Raw genomic sequence first — 18,172 nt, forward strand, 5'->3', positions numbered from 1 at the left:
ATTTAAGAATTAAAACAGCTCTGTGTCGTTGCAGGCACTGAACACTAACAAAAAGAACCAAATGTGACCATCATGTTACCATGTTTTTAATCATTTTTGGACATGGTTTTCTTTGAAAATCATGTATGAATATCATATACATGTGTCATAGTACCACCACTTTCTGTGTAAGGGAAACAACTCTCAAAAGTTTATGATTGTCAGTTAAGGGTAAATGTTTTCTTTTTTGAAAAGGAATGTTTTGTAGCATATATACTGTGTGAATAGTTGTTAGAAGGCACTTTGTGAGCATGTGTAAGTGTTTGGGCTGATGCAGTGGGCGTAGGAAATTATCATTTGCTGAACTGGACTCACTCACTGACTAGTGAGAGCCGGCCAAAACTCTGTTACCAGGGCAACATCTTTTTAAAAGCACCCTTTCAGCCTTTCCGCATTGCTCAGCCAATGGGCTATATACACTGCAGAGCCCATGACATCACAACGTTCCTAAGTGAGAGATCCTGATATATTTACTTTTTTTCCGTTGCAGACTTGGGATACAGTGGAATGTCTGTTCAACTGAAATTACTGGAGAAACACACTTTGATTCAGTTGCACACTCAACAGACACTGCTACTCTAACAGTTTCCTTAATTTGAAGGATAACAGAAAATTGGAGAATGAATCTTAATTACATTTTGTCATCTTTACGCAATATTTTTCCTTGCGAAAATTTTTATATGGGCAGAATGTCAGAGTTGAAATAAATTTACTGTACTATATTTGTACTATATGTATGTGTGTATAGTATACACACACACACTAAGATTTGTTTTTAATGTTTTTTAAAGTATCTTATGCTCACCAAGACCACTTGATTTGAGAAATAATTAAATGCGTTCTTTAATATATTTTAAAAAGTAATTTATTCCTGTGATGTCAAAGCTGAAATTTCAGCATTATTTCTTCACCAGTCTTGAGTGTCACATGATACTTCAGAAATCATTCTAATATGTTGATTTTCTGCTCAAGAAACATTTCTTATTATTATCAGTTGAAAACAGTTGTGCTGCTTAATATTTTTTGTGGAAACTATGATACATGTTTTTCTGAATTATAAGGAATAGGAAGTTCGAAATAACAGCATTTATTTGAAATAGAAATAGTCTGTAACCTTACCAATGTCTTTACAGTCTTTTGAGCACCTTTTGCTTCTTTGGTTAAAAATACATCACATTTAAAATACACAAATAAAAATCATGCTGACCATGTAAGCCATATGACTTTGAATTTAGTCTGAAGAAAAAAAGTCTGTATTGCCTTACAGCGTAAAAATTGTACTTCATGTGTCCTCGTTGAGTGTTTATTTTATCAAGGTGATGCTGAAGCACAAAGTGAGTGCACAGAGAAAACCAGACACCGATCTTGTTGTTAGATTTCATCAAATATGATTGTACCATTTTTCCTGATGTTTCAGAAGCTGACCTGCTGTCGTGTCCAGCGCTCAGGTAAGGACGTGAGATTCTATTATAGCTGAATGGCTTTATAACCACATTACTATGGCTTCTGCTAGAGCACCTAGAAAAAGACTGCAACTGTACATTATTTAGAGTGATGTGGACACTGTTCAGCCTGAAACAACCCGTTCTATATTTAACTCTCTCTCTGCTACATCACTGTTAATTAAAAACACTCTGATGCTACTTTCATGATATCTCATAATCGATATAGTTTGAGCTGTTCTCCTTGACCTCTGACTCTGTGCAGTCATCTACTGAGATGTCACCCAGATGCATTTTAGGAAAGTAATGGTAGAATTACGCGACACAGAAAGTAGATCATACTATTTATAACACACCTCAGATGGCATGGTAGATATCTAATGTCTAATTATTCACCACAGAGTAGACTGTGAGGCACAGGGGTTCCTTATGTGTGCCATTTTAGGAGCCACTCACTGTGAGTGCTTGAATCCAACACAAAAGTTATAACTTTATGTTTATTTTTATATTTATATGTTTTATGTGGATGATTACCTGCTGATTTTTACAGGAACATTTAAAAAAAGATTTACTCAGCCCCCTGGGACATATATTTTAGGGCACACCGTGTTCAGTTTCTGCTGGGACATTATGGTTATGTTTTATTTGTCTCTAATTATAATTTTATGAATGTTTGTAGTTCATCATGGTTTGCAAATGAATAAGCTCAGCAAATAGACAAATGCATGTGGTTGTTTTGGTGTAAATTACACATAGACAAGCCATATTTAGTCCACACGGCCGATTGCTTGTTTTGTTTTTTAATAGTCTACTGTAAGTGTCTTTCCTAATGGTTATTCACTCAATGTGATTGCTTTATCTTGTCACTGTTCAATCTCTGGCATGTGAACAAACTTTAGAAATGTTCTTCTCATTGATCTTCAGATTAGATCTTTATTTAGTCACATAGTTTGGTCAAGCACATAAGTGTGAGATATTTACTTTGTATATTTACACTGTCATTCAGATCAAAGTCAGGAAAAAGTATCAGTCCAATGGCAGAGCATCAGGAGCTAACCTGTATTATTTATTTATAGGTACTGTATATTTTTTAATTTGTTGTTACATTTACCCTATTATGGCAGCATCAACCCTTTTGTCCATGCAGGAGCTTGTAATCAGATAAGGACATTATGTGAAATCATTATTTTTAAGAAAACATTTTTTAAGAACCTAAAAGCTAATATGTGATTTATTTATTTTTATTATTATTAGAAAATATGTTATCAAATAACATTTGGGGACACATTATCATATAGCCTACAATGTTTATTAGTTTTTTTTTTTTGCGTCTGTAGCATAAAGTAGCCTAATGAACTTGACCTGTGGGCATTTAACGTGTCCTTTGCATGACGAAACATAAAAACCGCAATACAACACATCACACATCTCAGGGCTGTTAAAAAAAGACCGCTGCTTCATAACGGGAACTACTAGGCTACAAAAGACGCACGCGTAAAGAGACTTCATGTCCCGTGATGCTTAGCGGTTTGAATGGTTACACGCAGCGTCCACAGAAAGTCCTTGTAAGTTTTTTTTAAAGAAATTAAACGATAGCGCTAACATAATGAAGAAGCAGCATGAATAATCACTGCTCCGTCTCAGGACTAAGACCTCGAACGCAAGAGTCTCAGAAAGAAGAAGTCCGGGGTTAAAAGTTGGGTTCAGAAGTCAGGAGAGAGTTAGCGAAGGAGTTTGGAAATGGATAAAAGCTGTAATGGACAACAGGCGCGATCTCTAACTTCACAGTTTAGAGATTCTACATACAGAGCCCTGACTTTACTGCGAAGGAAGGCGAAGCAGCGGCAAATAGCCGGTAAGTTATGCATACAAACGGTTGTTTGAGTGTGAATTTCTTAAGGCATCGGGTGAGACAGAAACGAGTCAGTCCATTTATAACATTCCAACAGGGCTCGAAAGTCTTTCCAAGTATGCTTTATATACAGTTATTATGAGCATTTACTGTGATAATACATTACATATGTTTGTTACATTATACATTTTGTAATGAAATATTGTATAATCGATATTTAGGTGTTTCAGTGACTCTTGTAATAATTAAACTGACCCTTGGGGTTACCTTCATGCATTGATGAATCCTCTGAAATTTACCGTGGTAACCATGGTTTCCGCTAATATCATGTTTAGTCAAGTTATTGATTAGTTCTGTGTGTAAGGAATCACAGATGATGTTAGAATTTTATTTCCATGTTTATTCATTTTTTTATGACAGCCGGCTAATACAAAGTTTACTAAGCCGATTTAGAGTTTTTTTGTTGAAACAATAACTGTGGTTTCCATGGATCAGGCTACTTGAGTGTGCACGCGCTGCCACGTTTTTGCATGCAGCTGAAATAAAAGATCTATTCATTCATTTTAGAGGCCAACAACCACACGCACGCGACTATGGGAAACGCAGAGCTAGGTGTGAGTGAGGCAGAGAGATCAGTTTACAGTACACGACTCTCCTTGTGTTTTTACTGGATGTGTCTCAATATACCATTGAGCTTCCTATCTAGATAGCTGCTGCACGTGCATGTGATGCTCAGAAGTGCTGTCTTGGTTGGTACAGTAGGTTTTGAGACATAGTCACTGTCTGTGCATAAATAAATATATTAACTCAGCGCTGTTAATAACCACTTTGGTTGCTCAAAAGGCTTTTATCTGGAGAAAGAAAGAGTGTGAGATAATCTGAATTTGCTTTCAATTAACATAACTGACAAATCTGTGTGTTCTCATGTTTGATAACAATCATGTTTATAACAATCCCTACTTTTTTAATTTATTTTATTTATGAGGTAACTTTCTGCTGATCTCATTACAAACATGACAGTGCTAGTTTTCCAATTTCCATACAGACTGTTAATCTTGATGAGTTTTCTAGTTGCTGTAATTAACCCAGTTTGGAAGTGCACCGCCTGTCCTTTGAAATAGTTTTATCATGTTGGAATTGTTTGCTTCTATTCTTTTACAGATAATTAGCATTTACTCTTTCATGATTGATTTGTTTGATGAGCATGTGAGGATCATGTTTATCCTTGAATAGAGAGTAGCCTATTACATTGCAGTCAGGGCTTAACAATAAGGGCCACAGCTCATTTTTACTTGCCCTGCCAAAACTTTCACTGACCCTGCCACATTAAATAAAATAGGTCTAGTTATTGTTTTTGTTGTTTTTTTGACCCATAACCCTAATAAACAAGGTTCGCTCTTTCTGAGATGCGGATACCTGGGTGAGCGCTTTGGATGTGTGCGCACACAAAACTTCTCACACATTGCCAAATTTGAGTTCTCTTGCACGTCTTCTTGCTCCTGAATATGTAAATTGGCAGTCAGACAAAGATGGAGAGACTCAAGAAGAAGTGACAACATGTAGAATGCAACAGGACGTCTCTGAATGGTTAGTTGATGCATTTATGTTGCTGATGTTGAACTATCTTCAATTAGCATATTCTGTCATGGTAATCTATAATTCGCTTGTATAGGAACTGTTGTGAGATGCACACAGAGTGACTTTCTATTGCATGTGAAAAGATGGATGCTAAAGTTTGAGCTGACTCACAAATGTTCTGTTATACAACAACTCTCCCTCTTCTCAACATGGACTGCGTGTTCCCGGGAGCGGGGTTTATGTACATTTTAGGGTTGGTGATGTCACTAACCCGGGAGGAATGTCGTGTAGTCCCTAGCAGCCGTGTGTTGTAGTCCTTTTCTTTAAAAGCAAATATCTTCCTTTGCTTTGAACTTTGAGCGTTGTAATTTTGCAGATGTTGTTTATGCTCAAACAGCAACATTACACACTAACTAAAGTTAGAAAAGTGAAATCATACTCAACCACCCCTTTAAGTGGACCTTCGTTCAATATAACAGCCTCTTTGAAAAACTTGTACATTCACTCACAAACAATGTACAAACTGTACAGATCAGATTGTTATGATCAAGGAGGATATTGTACAAGTAAACTAGCAATTATTTTTAAATGTTGGGAATTTGTAGAGTGGAACGTGACATGACCCTTTGGATGCAGGCAGTGAGCGTGTCATGTGCTGGCGTGACTTTATGGTTAGAGCCTGTGGATGATCATGTCATGATACAGTAGTAACATAGAATGTCAGCTGAGAGGAAGCAAGCTGTGAAAATCCAGTTGCAACATAAAAAAGTACATGAAAAAAATCCTTGTTCTATTTCCCCTATTTCTTCCTATTATAGGAATACAGAGAGAGGGAAAAAAGGCTGGATTGACAGTTTAAAAAAAACAACTAATATATTATATTTATTGACTTAGTGTGACTGTTTACTTGTAACTGGCACTGACTTGGTTACATCCAGACAGTGAGAGAGATACAATACTATATGTCCAAATGTTGTCAAACTTGGCGCATTCGCTGCTTTTTCCCCTTTGAGTATTAGATGAGATTAATGATGACTGTTAAAGGCCAGGAAAATGTATGTTTTTTATATTCTTGTGCTTCTTGCTTTACCTCAAAATGTAGGGATCTGCCAATTGCTTGACCTCAAAAATATTTTTTAAGATAATGAAAATATGCATTAAGAAGTAGTCAAATGTTTCACTGTCTTTCTTACAGTAAAATGTATTAAATACAATTTAAATATAATGTGTAAAATAATTATTTACATCTATAAATATTTTCAATAGTTTTGCAAGGTAAACTTAATAACAAAGGATATTAATATTACATATAATAATTATTATATATAATAAATACATTAACGTTCAAAAGTTTGGAGTCGGTACGATTTTTTTTTACTTCGCAAGGATGCATTAGCTAACTTGATCAAATTTAAATTATGTATTCATACACTGTTCTATTACAAAATTCTATTTCAAATAAATTTTGTTCTTCTAAACTTATTCCTCAGAGAATTAAAAAATAAAAGTCAGAGAAACAAAAATACAAAGCTGTTTTCAGTAACTGTTTTCAACTTTAATGATAATAAGAAATGTTACTTGAGCACCAAATCAGCATATAATAATAGTTTATGAAGGATCATGTGAATAGCTATGTTTCCATTCAAAGTTGCGTATTTAAAAGCGCAAAATTGGAATACCACATAAACCATTTGCGAATAAGGCAGCGTCAATCACACATCAATCCCATGTGTTCAAGAGAACAAAATAGTCACTTCTTGGAAAATTGGCACAAAGTATTTGTAACAAAATTGGAATTTGCTGCAACCAATGAAGAAACTGAGGCTCTTTTTTTCTAGGCTATATCATAAATGACTTGTGTCTTGCAGATGGAATGCAATAAATGTCGTCATGTAGGCTACTCTTGAGATCGGATGCCTGGTGTTTGGGAATGCGATCATGTGATACACTTCTGGGAGGTCATTCAAATCATTCTAATAACAGACTTTGTTTCGGGCATTTCAGAATGATCAAACCAACGTTTGAGATGCTGTGCGATGAAATTAGTCTGCTTGTTAATCCAGTCACATGACATCCACTGTTGAGTTTTTGTTTGTGCATCGAGGGACTTATTCGGTAAATGTATGGTATATACATGTTTGGTATGGTAACCATAGTTTAACATGAATAATTGACTCCGGGCCGTTGAATTATTGAAAAATAATGCACACCCTAAGTGGTAATGCGGCCAAGACGCGAAGCGAGTTATTTTTTTCTGCATTATTTTTCTAATAATTCAACGGCCCATCGTCAATTATTCCTTAGATGTATAATATTGTTTATAGATAGGCTAGTATTAAGTGTTCTGTTCTATTCGATTTGACATCCAGTTTGCACAGAGACAAATCCGGTGTCAGAGGTTAGTACTTGGGGGGAAGAAAATGGAGTCAAACAGTGACACGCGAGCTTGTGTGGATCGATATTTGTTAAGTCACATTGGTCTGATGAGGTCTCAGTGGTCTGGCAGACTAACCTTAAATAGAAATGGCACTGTGGTACATCTAAGAATAACGGTGTATTTGATGATGTTGATTACTGCCGAACTGAACAGGTTTGTCACCTGTATCCAGACAACGGTAAAATGCCACAGAGGAAACCACTGTTTTTCAGTCTCTGCTGCAAACAATTAAGTGAGAGCTGCATATCAAAAAACAGACATTGACATACAAAGGGCACGAGAGTACAAAGCAAACAAAACCAGCCCACAAGCCTCCTAAAGAGGAAGTTGATCATGTAACAGACACATGTTCTCACATTCTGTTTCATTATCTCTCTTTCTCATACTGTTTGTGCGTGTGTGTGCTGAAAATCTGAGGCCTTGTTAAAGAAAGGTCACTGTGTGTGTGTGTGTGTTTGTGTGTGTGTAAAATATTTAAGTAACAGCTGTTTTTGGAGCTCTCTTGACTAAATAGGCCAGTGACTAGACAGGCCACACGCTGGCTGCCGCATGTTTGATGTTACCTTGTTTTAGCCTGATGATCTTGGATGATGATGATAATGATATTGAAAAGTTCAGTGAAATGGTCCAAGTATGTATTAATATTTTATGTTTAAATGGAAGTGCTATGTTTTCCTTTGGTCTAGTCTGTGATTCTTTGAATAAACAGTTGTAGATTTGGATGGATGGATTATTGGATATGCATTAATTTATAGATTATTTTATGGATTCATACAAAGAGTCGTTGTTTCGTTAGGCTAATTCATGCAATGGTTCATGCATTTATTAAAGATTTATTGATTAGCCTAATCCTTTGATTTATTGATTTGTTGATTCCTTTTTTCCTTCTTTTCAATAAGGGATGACATTTTTAAGAAATGTAACAACAGCAATTACATTTTTTTATGATTCTGGTCCTTTAAAGCCCCGATATACTCACAGCAAGTTCTTTTTCATTTTTCGCTTGGAGTTATTTTTTTGTTATTTGTAGCCTATAAGTTTTAATTTAAAATGTTTGTGATTTTAACATAGGCTAGATGTTTGAATGTTTTGCCACTTCTTGAGCAACTTGATCAACTTGATATCTAGATATAGAAGTAATGAATTTAATGTTTTTTTTTTCAATTTAGTGCATTTAAATGTCTATGAAAGATTGTATAACTGTACTGTAGAGAATCACAATGCTGAAAAAAATATTTTAAGTTAACTTCTGGATTTGAAATAAAAAGAATGCTAATGCATCATATGTGAAAAAACAATGAGCCCGTTCTGCTTCTGCACCGCATATGTACTACATACGCAACACATACTGCATAATATGCATTGCAAACAAATGTGTGAACCTGGCTTTAGATGTAAATATGTGCCATGCGTTTTCCTCTCACTGACAAAATAAGTGCGCACCAAAAAATGACATTGGTAAATGAGAAAACTATATAAAAATATAATATATTTAAATAATATATATATATTTATTTAAATTGCACTGCAAAGAAAACTGGCCAATCAATAAGATTTGCACTTTGTCAAATATAACCAAATTTTTATGCCGAACAAGTATGTTGTATTTAATTAGCCTAGATGCTCTTTTCTTGATTTTATGGATTGAATTAACCTGTTTCTTTAGTTGGATCATTTTATTTTGGGTTAGCAACAAGTTATTAAAGCACACTGACACTGCTTAAAAATGCACACAAGAAAGCACATGCGTTTGAAGCAATCTGAAGCGCTTGAAGCGGCTTTCAACTTCGGTTTTCTTGCTGTGTGTGTGTGTGTGTGTGTGTGTGTGTTTTTGTGTTTGAAGTGGAAATGCTGTGTGTAGCAGTATGTCCGTGTGTGTGGTGATAAAGGTGTGGATATGTATAGTAATGTGTGTTTGAGAGGGGGACCGATTGTCACGGCCGTCTTCAAGCGCATTGTCACAGTTATTGAGCTGATGTTGCCTTTTTTAGCATTTGATGATTGGCTTCAGAGTATTTTAGTTTCCATCATAAGGTCAAAGCTGAGTCACTCCCTGTCATTCATTTCCTCTTTTATATTACATCGTCTGTCTGTCTCACTATCGTGATTCTCTCGTGGTCCTGCACCTCATCTTTCTGTATCTGAGGTATACGATGGGGTGTGTGAGCATGTGTTTGTTTGTGTGCGTTGCTTGTCTGATTTCTGATAGACATCAAAGAGGCGCATCGAAAAGGAAGTGATGCGTGTACGACAGCGCCACGCCCTTTTTGCGCCATGACATTTTCTTTTGTGCTTTCCTGTCTGATCCCTTGTTTCCTGAACTGTCTGTCCTTTCCCCCCCTCTCCTTCACCACTCCTTTCCTCTCCCCTCATTCTCACAGGACCAAAGGAATGGCAGCAAATCCCAGGGAACAGGAAATGACTATACAGACCGTCTGAACTTTGATCCAATCAGAATTGACTGAGTACCAGCAGGACACTTGTTCTGTTTAACTATTCCTCTCAGTCATTTTTCAAAGCTATACAATTTTGAATGCATAATTACGTTTCATGCTAAAACCAGATGGCTTTTCTGCACCATACAGCAAGGGGTTGCGATATGTTTCATCTACGATAATATTGCAATTGTTGTTTTAACTATGTGCAAGATTACAATATCGAGTAGCTATGTCACACACTTTGCAAAAACAATATGAATGTTTTAGAATGCAGTTAGAATTAGGGATGCGTCGAAATTTCGGCTACCGAAAATTCTCGGCCACTGGGCCAAAATGGTAGCCTGACTTCGTCATACTCATAGTCTAGTCAGAATGTGAGTCTGATACTGCTCCATAGGGCTTTGATTATGAGGCGTGTCTTAACCGAACCAGGAAAAAAACCCCCCTCTGCACTCAATTGGATAGACCTACAACCAATCAGAGCAACGCAGTAAGTGACGTATGTTGAGCGACGCATATTTGTCAACAGAGCTCAACTGCACGCACGCTGGAAGAAGTAGTAAATTAATGAGTGTAAACGATCTTTGCCGTTGTTGTAAAAATAATTTAAGAATTTGCGGAGTGCTTACAAGCACGAATAGCATTTTTGAGAGAAATACAAAAGATGTATACGAACAAGTTCTCCGTTTAGGATTAGATCTCGACAATAAAGCAAATAAATCTTCTCGCATTTGTCGGCCCTGTCTCAACTTTGTAACACGGTTGCAACGCGACTTGACTAATTTTAAAAAATGGAAAGACGACGAAAGAGACCAGGCTGAAGAAGCGTGTTCATCTGAGGCTTCAGAGAAAAGAGATCGTGAGCCCATCCCTTCCATTGGTTTTCATTGCGTCCCATCTTCTTAGCGACCATCGGAGCCAGCTGATAAATTAAACTTTTGCCGAATCCCGTAGGAAGGACGGCAAACGCATCTCTCCGATCGACAAATGCCTTGATTGCGGTTCTCTGTTTGTCTTTTAAAATTAATGCGCTGTCGATTTATTTTATAACAGACGCGATAGCGGAATCTAAACATCTCAATTCTCCAGCTGCAGTCATTTTTGTAAAAAAAAACAATTCAACCCAACGCTCTTTGATGACGTGGTGATTACGTAATTACATCTGACCATCATCGATTAAAGCCCACCCTGGCAATTTGATTGGCTCGGCCTTCTGGGAGCCGAGCATAATTACTCCTCGACGGATCGAGTCCAGACCGAACTTCCCGACCAAAAAATTTTGTGGGCGTGTTCGGGCTGGCACCCAGGCTACCAAAATGGTTTTGGAGGGCCGGAATCAGTAACCGACGTAATGGCACTGTTCATTGTCTATTTCATGCACACAACCTGGATTAGCTACAACAGAAAAACATGTCAGCTGTGTGGACACTATAGCTCTGGATTGGCAATATTAATTTCGAATGTCATTTAAAAATATTCTAGCTGAGCCCCCGAGCTTTTTATGGCGACCGTTATTTTAGAACATATCACCATATTATTTTCATGGCAACGCGTCATGCTTGTCACGTGACACACCGCAACCACAGTAGATCTGTATGACTGATGTATCGCTGATTCGCTTTTATTTAATTCTTCCTTTTTTCCCCAAAATACTCACAAACTTGTAAACTATATTATAAAGTAAAGTACCTGATATTCTGAAACACCAAATACGTGTAAGTGAATGTTTTGTCATTTAAATACCTTTAAAATGATCATGTTAGTTGATCCTATAGCCTAATGTATGAGTTTGAGTTTTTGTCTTTTATTTATATCAGCAATATAACACAAGCAAGACTGCCATTTATTTTCTCGAACATCAGCACGATTGCAAATTGTGATTGATTTTATACCACAGTTCAGTAAACAAAAAGTTAAAATGTAAGTTACATTTTAGACGAACAATTTTCTGGTTATGCTATCTTTCACAAATCAAATAGTTACAAAAAAACCCATAGAATGATTTCTGGAAGTACTAGCCTTTGTTCATCATGCCAGCGTCATTTGCATCTCTTCACAACTCCTTGTGGTCTCATGGCATAGTAAAGCTGTCCATTGGATGCTCACTTAAGAAACTTTCAGGTACTTGCTTACAGTTTTATGAATACTGTGAATTTTGACATAACTCTTTTCATATACTTTTTTTTCTTCTTCTGTTATATAGTAGGGAAGCATGCATATTCCGATGCAGCCAATGATTCACTCGTTAAGTGATTTGCCACCTCCTACTGGCGGCTTTTCACTATTTTTAAAAATCTAAATCCCAAAAAAACATTCAACAAAAATTTTTTTTATTATTGCCAAAACATTTCTATTGTATCACACACCCCTACTTTCAGCACAATAATGCACCGAAACACACATGCACACACCTTAATTGAGTATTGCAGGTGTGCAGTTGGGCTTTGAGTTTAGATGTTGTTATACTTCATCAAGTTTAATAACTTTATGAAGCACCTAACAGTCCCTCAGGGCCTAACACATAACCCAAATAAGGCTAATGACAGGCTGTCTGGATTATGGCGTTGAACTCATTTAGCATGTTAGGGCACACAAGCACACGCAGCCTGTAGTGTGGTACGTGGAGGAGGAGTTTTTGATGGCCGAGCATTTGGTCTCAGGAACCAGATGGTATAAATGGGTGGGGGGTGTGGGCAGGAAGGGCCGAACCCCTTACCCCCTCCCCTTCAGGATACCGCCACCACAGTAAATCAGATCCCACTCCACTGCTCGGAGACGGTTAAACGTTACTCTTTGCTATGGCCCTGTTTGGATAAAAACGACTTTTCTGGTTGGAGCTTTTGGAAATGTGTGAGATGTTGGCCATGAGCAGGTTTTAGGTGTTTGAATGGCTGTGGAAGGCACTTTTCTGTGTCTCCTGAATGTTAACATGTAATGTTAGACCACTGGAGTTTAAGTGATTAGGATGGAGAAGTCGTCCCGACAACATCGAAAGGGTCACGGTGAGTTTTAACCTCACTTTATTCTTCAGTGCATCTGGCTGCCGTCTCCATACTAAGTGCCTCTGGTAGTTGGCTAGTTTTCTGTAGCTATGTGATTTGATTTAGAACTCAGTCTCAGATATAGAGTGTTTCAAATTGTTTAAGATTTTTATTGATGTGCATTAGATTCTATATATCAAGGTTTTTCAAACTTTAGTGCCACAGATCTCCAAATTTGACCTCCTTGCGAGGGACTCTTTCTAGAATATACAGTGAAAGATAAATGTGTAAAATATATTCTGGAAAATGTTTACTTTTTTATTAAGTGGACACTGCATCTTTTTGTGTGTCTCATCTGTCAGTAAAATTAAAATAATTTGTGATTTCCGACAAATCTTTATAAAGCAGAATGAAAATTAAAGCAGAATGGCACTGATGTCAAATTTTATTTTATTATTTTTTAAACTTATTTTAAATAAATAAATGCATAAATAAATATAATTTATTTTATGATTTTGTTATTTATTATTACATTTTAATTTAATGTATAATTTTCTGAATTTTCCACACCTCCCATTGTACATGGATTTTCAAACTTTTTATGGTCTGGACCCCCAAATATGCTGACCCCATTAAAGACGCTGTTTTTTTTTGAAGTATAAAGATAATCTTTTATACGGTGAAAAGCAAAAATATTAAAATTGTTTAAAATATTAGACTCTTAGAATCTTTTTTTCTAACCACCCTCAAAAATTCTCATGATTTCAACAGTATGTCAAATTCTGTAGATTTTATTTTTTTATTGTATTATTATTACTTTAAAAAAAAAAAAGTCATGCAATTTGTCTCTAGAAAACAAAAACTAAGACATCTAATTAATCTAGCACCCCCTGGAGTTAGGGATGAGCATGAGTACATGAGTACTTGGACGGTGACGATTGGTCAAGAAAACAATGATCACCATGACTTTGAAAAAAAATAATATTCTGATTGATTATTGTAGCATTACCTGAGGTCTGATTGTTTACTGGCAAAACAAAGCGAAACTATGGATTTAAAAGCGGTCAGTGATGCCTGGAATATCACTTTGATTATCATGAAAATACAGTTTAGCACAAGATGTGCAGGGACAATCTGTCATATACATAACATTATAATGAGAAGAGAACACTGTTGTAATAGAGTGTTGTGAATTCGATGTGCTTTAGTTTCCCATGTTTCAGCGTTGTTGTTAAGGGAAGAGCTTATCCGCAATGGGAGTTAGGCTATAGCTACATTCAGACAAACGCGTATCTTAGTTCAAGTTCACTTGCAGTTGTGTCCTTTTGTGCAGATACAAGCTGTAATGTTACGTTTATGTTGTGTATCTATGATATCTGATTAATCTCATATAGGATGTGACATTGAACAGTTTCAGTTTATTGGTTTTCATTCACTCTTTAGATTCACTTACTGCAGCTTTTCCTTTTAGATGTTTCTTATTCAAAAACATTATTGATAATGTAGCAGTGTTATATGTCTAGTCATATTTGTATGTTAACATTCAATTTCGTAAGTGTTTTAATTATTTTCATAATCGCCATGACTTGCTGCTTATGACATACAGGGTTTAGTGAGAATTTGACCTCTAAACCCTGAACCTGAATGTCAGTCAGTGAGGAATGTTAATCACACATTTGTTTGTTTGTTGGGTAAATTAAATGAGAAGTGTAAGAGAATGCTAAAGGCATAAACAGGATTGGTAAAAGAAGAAAAGGAGAAGTGTAATTGGGGTAAGTAGAGGTGGACTGTTGGATTGTGGGTAGAAGCCAAAGAACCGCTAAGAACAATGAGGTGTATTCAGCCAAACACACACACACACACACACACACACACACACACACACACACACACACACACACACACACACACACACACACACACACACACACACACACACACACACACACACACACACACACACACACACACACACACACACAGCTAGAGAACAGAAAACATTTCCTTCCCCACACACACTTCACAGATGCTATTTATTCATACAGCAGATGCTTCTATCTAAAGGCCTTTTACTTAGAACTACTTACACCTAGATCTGATTATTATGAACCAAATGATATGAGGTTAAAAAAGCTTTGAATGTATTACAGGGATAGTTCACAAAAAAAGTTAAATTCTGTAATTTACTGACCCTCATGTCACTCCAAACATGTATAGACTTTCTTTGTTCTGTAGAACATAAAAGAGGATATTTGTAGGATATATGTTGGTAGTCAAGCAACTTTGGTGACCATTGATCTCCATTGTAAAAAAAAGAAGAAAAAAAGAAAGAAAAAAAACCTGAAACACATTCCTCAAAATATCTTCTTTCATTTTCTACTGAAGTCATACAGGTTTGGGTCAACATTACAGTGAGGACAGAATTAAAATGTAACAGCATGTGTGGATGTGATCTGTTCTTCAAACAGATGTGTAAATTCATGAAGAATCAGTCGTGTACTGTTCATGTAACTTAACTATCCAGAAATTCACAGCAGCTTGTTCATAAATGCACTTATATTCTTCAGGAACATAGTGATAGTCTGTGGAAAGGGCAGAGACTCCTCAGAAACTCTTCTGAAGAAAACGGGGGCTTTTCAGAAATGCACAGCCTATCTTTAAAATGCAGAGTCTTTTGAAACACAGAGACTTTTCAGAAACTCACAGAGCCTCCTTGGTTCATTTCTCAAAAGCCGCAGTGTTTTCCTGATGAGCCGCTGGAAATGTCTGTGACCTTTCACTTTCATCAGAGATACAAAGATGGCATAGAATTATCAGAAATGTTCTCAAGCACATTGAGAAATACTATACCAGAAGAAGACCTCTTTAAATAGTCACTGTAGTTAAAGGAGACGTATTATTCCCCATTTTACATGATGTAATATGTCTCCGGTGTTCCCAGAATGTGTCTGTGAAGTTTCAGCTCAAAATACCCACAGATAACTTATTGTACCATACACCGGTGGGGAGCAACAGCTCATTTGCAGGTATGCACAAAAACAGCATGTTTTTGCTTCCACTCAAAAATGTACAAATTTACAACATAATTAGTAAATTTTTGAGTGGAAGCAAAAACATGCTGTTTTTGTGCATGTATCTGCAAATGAGCTTTTGCTCCCCAACGTGCTTTCCAGAATAGAACTGTGCCTTTACAGCTTGTGCCTTGGATACTGTCAAAAACTAACAAAATATTTTTTTTGTATGTAAAATATGTTCTCGGTGCGGACGCTGGCAGCCTCGTTCAGAGCGCGAGAGCACGCACCCCTCAGGAAATTTCAGAAACTCCTCGGTCTCATGGCAGCAGCATCAGCAGTACTCCATATGGGATTACTGCACATGCGCCCGCTGCAGCACTGGCTGAAACGCCGTCTGCCAACCCATGCATGGCAGTCAGGCAGCCTGTGCATCATGGTGAATCACGGTTGTTTAAGAAAGCAGTTGGTTTGGCCCTGAAAACTTTTCTGGTAAACCTACAGGGTCACCACGTCTTAGTCTGCACGGACAACATGGCGGTGGTGGCCTACATAAACCGCCAGGGTGGCATCAGGTCAGGCAGCCTGTATGCCATGGCGAGAGACCTCCTCGTATGGGCACAGACCAATCTGAGCTCTCTGAGGGCAACGCATATCCCGGGCATTCAGAATATGGGTGCGGATATGCTCTCACGGGGCAACACTCCCCTAGGCGAGTGGTTCCTGGACCCACAGACGGTCAGTCTGATATGGAGTGTGTTCGGTGAGGCCGAAGTCGACCTTTTTGCCTCAGGAAACAACACTCATTGCACAGTGTTCTTCTCGAAGAGCAGGGACACGTTGGCCCATCCCTGGCCCAACCACCCTCTTTATGCTTTTCCCCCAGTTTCGATGAATCCACAAGTCATCAAACGGGTCAGGGAGGGCGGATGCCTAGTCCTTCTGGTGGCCCCTCTCTGGAAATCCAGACGGTGGTATCCGGCGCTGTTCCAATGCGGAGAAACCTCCTCTCTCATGGCGAACGGGACAATATGGCATCCCCAGCCCGACTTATGGGCCCTCCATGTATGGCCCCTGAACGGGTACCCAGGGACCTTCCTGAAAAGGTCTTAAGCACTATCTCTGAAGCTAGGGCCCCGTCTACTCGGCGCCTATATGCTTTAAAATGGTCGGGTTTTTCCAGCTGGTGCTTGAAAAGTCGTTTTGACCCAGAGTCATGTGAGGTACCTGTAGTGCTCTCCTTCCTACAGGAGCTGTTGAACGCGGGCCGTTCCCCGTCCACCCTCAAAGTGTATGTGGCAGCCATTGTAGCGCATCACGCGCTGGTAGCTGGCCAGTCACTGAGAAGAAATTAACTGGTGGTTCGGTTTCTGAAAGGTGCTAGGAGGATTAACCCTTCCAGACCTCCTTCGGTGCCTCCCTCGGACCTATCCACGGTCCTGGGGGCTCTAATGCCTAGTTCACACTACAGGATTTTAAGCCCGATTTAAGCCCGATTTGCAAATCGTTGAGCTCGCCGACAGGTCGGGTTGTTATCGCGTGCAAATCGCGGGGGATTAGCGGCCGATGAACGCTCGCCAATCTGTTAGTATGAAAGAGCCAACAACGCATCAAAGACGCTCGCAGACGCCTCGCGGACGCGTCGCCGAGCCCAGAAAAATATCTAGCATGCTAGATATCTGGAGCTGTCGCACGACTCAACCACATGTGATGTCATGAGCTACATCCAATCAGAGCAAGGCATGGGTTGAGGTCACTGGAAAAAAAACGTTTATACTGTCTATGGGATTTTTTTTTTTTTTTTCAGAGCAAATCATCGCGCAAACAGTTTGCAGCACTAATTTCTTTCTGACGTCAATATTCAAACAAAGACTCGCGTGTTGTGCACTTGTGTTCTTCTTCGCTGGGTGGTGGCGCGCGTGCTGTATTGCGTCATTTCCGGTTCGTTTTATCGCGTGATTTCTTCGTGATAAAACGTGGTTTGTAGACAAGATAGAATCGTTGGCTGACAACTTGAACACTCCTGATTTCACAGAGAGCAAGTCATGTAGTGTGAACTGCACAGTTCAGCCCAACATTTTTAAATCCTGTAGTGTGCACTTGCCTTAAGGGGTCCGCCCTTTGAACCGCTCCAATCGGTTGACCTTAAACCTCCTTTGCTAAAGACTGCTCTCCTGTTGGCATCAAGCGAGTGGGGGATCTGCAGGCGCTCTCCATGAGCCCCTCCTGTTTGGAGTTTGGAATAAGTGATTCCAAAATCACCCTCAAGCCCAGGCATGGTTATGTACCCAAAGTGCTCTCAACGCCGTTCAGAGCTCAGGTTATTACTTTATTGGCCCTTCCCCCTTCTGCCAAGGATGGGGAGGTCAATCTTCTCTGTCCTGTCAGAGCACT

The 18,172-nt window shown here is 38.3% G+C and overlaps 1 protein-coding gene across 4 annotated transcripts in view; it reads left to right on the forward strand.

The window, feature by feature from the left end:
- The window catches only part of stard8 (StAR related lipid transfer domain containing 8), a 68,175-nt gene that overhangs the window by 293 nt on the left and 49,710 nt on the right, over window positions 1-18,172 (forward strand). Inside the window, exon 2 of one of the 4 annotated variants that reach the window (XM_079608477.1) lies at window positions 1,457-1,487. In XM_079608477.1, coding sequence (XP_079464603.1) covers window positions 1,457-1,487 — 31 coding nt within the window. Of the gene's footprint in view, window positions 1-1,456; window positions 1,488-2,912; window positions 3,337-12,525; window positions 12,789-18,172 lie in introns of those variants that run through there. The other 3 variants (XM_079608475.1, XM_079608476.1, XM_079608478.1) reach the window with 3 other exon arrangements.

Source organism: Phoxinus phoxinus (genome assembly GCF_949152265.1).
Source record: "Phoxinus phoxinus genome assembly, chromosome: 3".
Classification (NCBI taxonomy): Eukaryota; Metazoa; Chordata; class Actinopteri; order Cypriniformes; family Leuciscidae; genus Phoxinus; species Phoxinus phoxinus.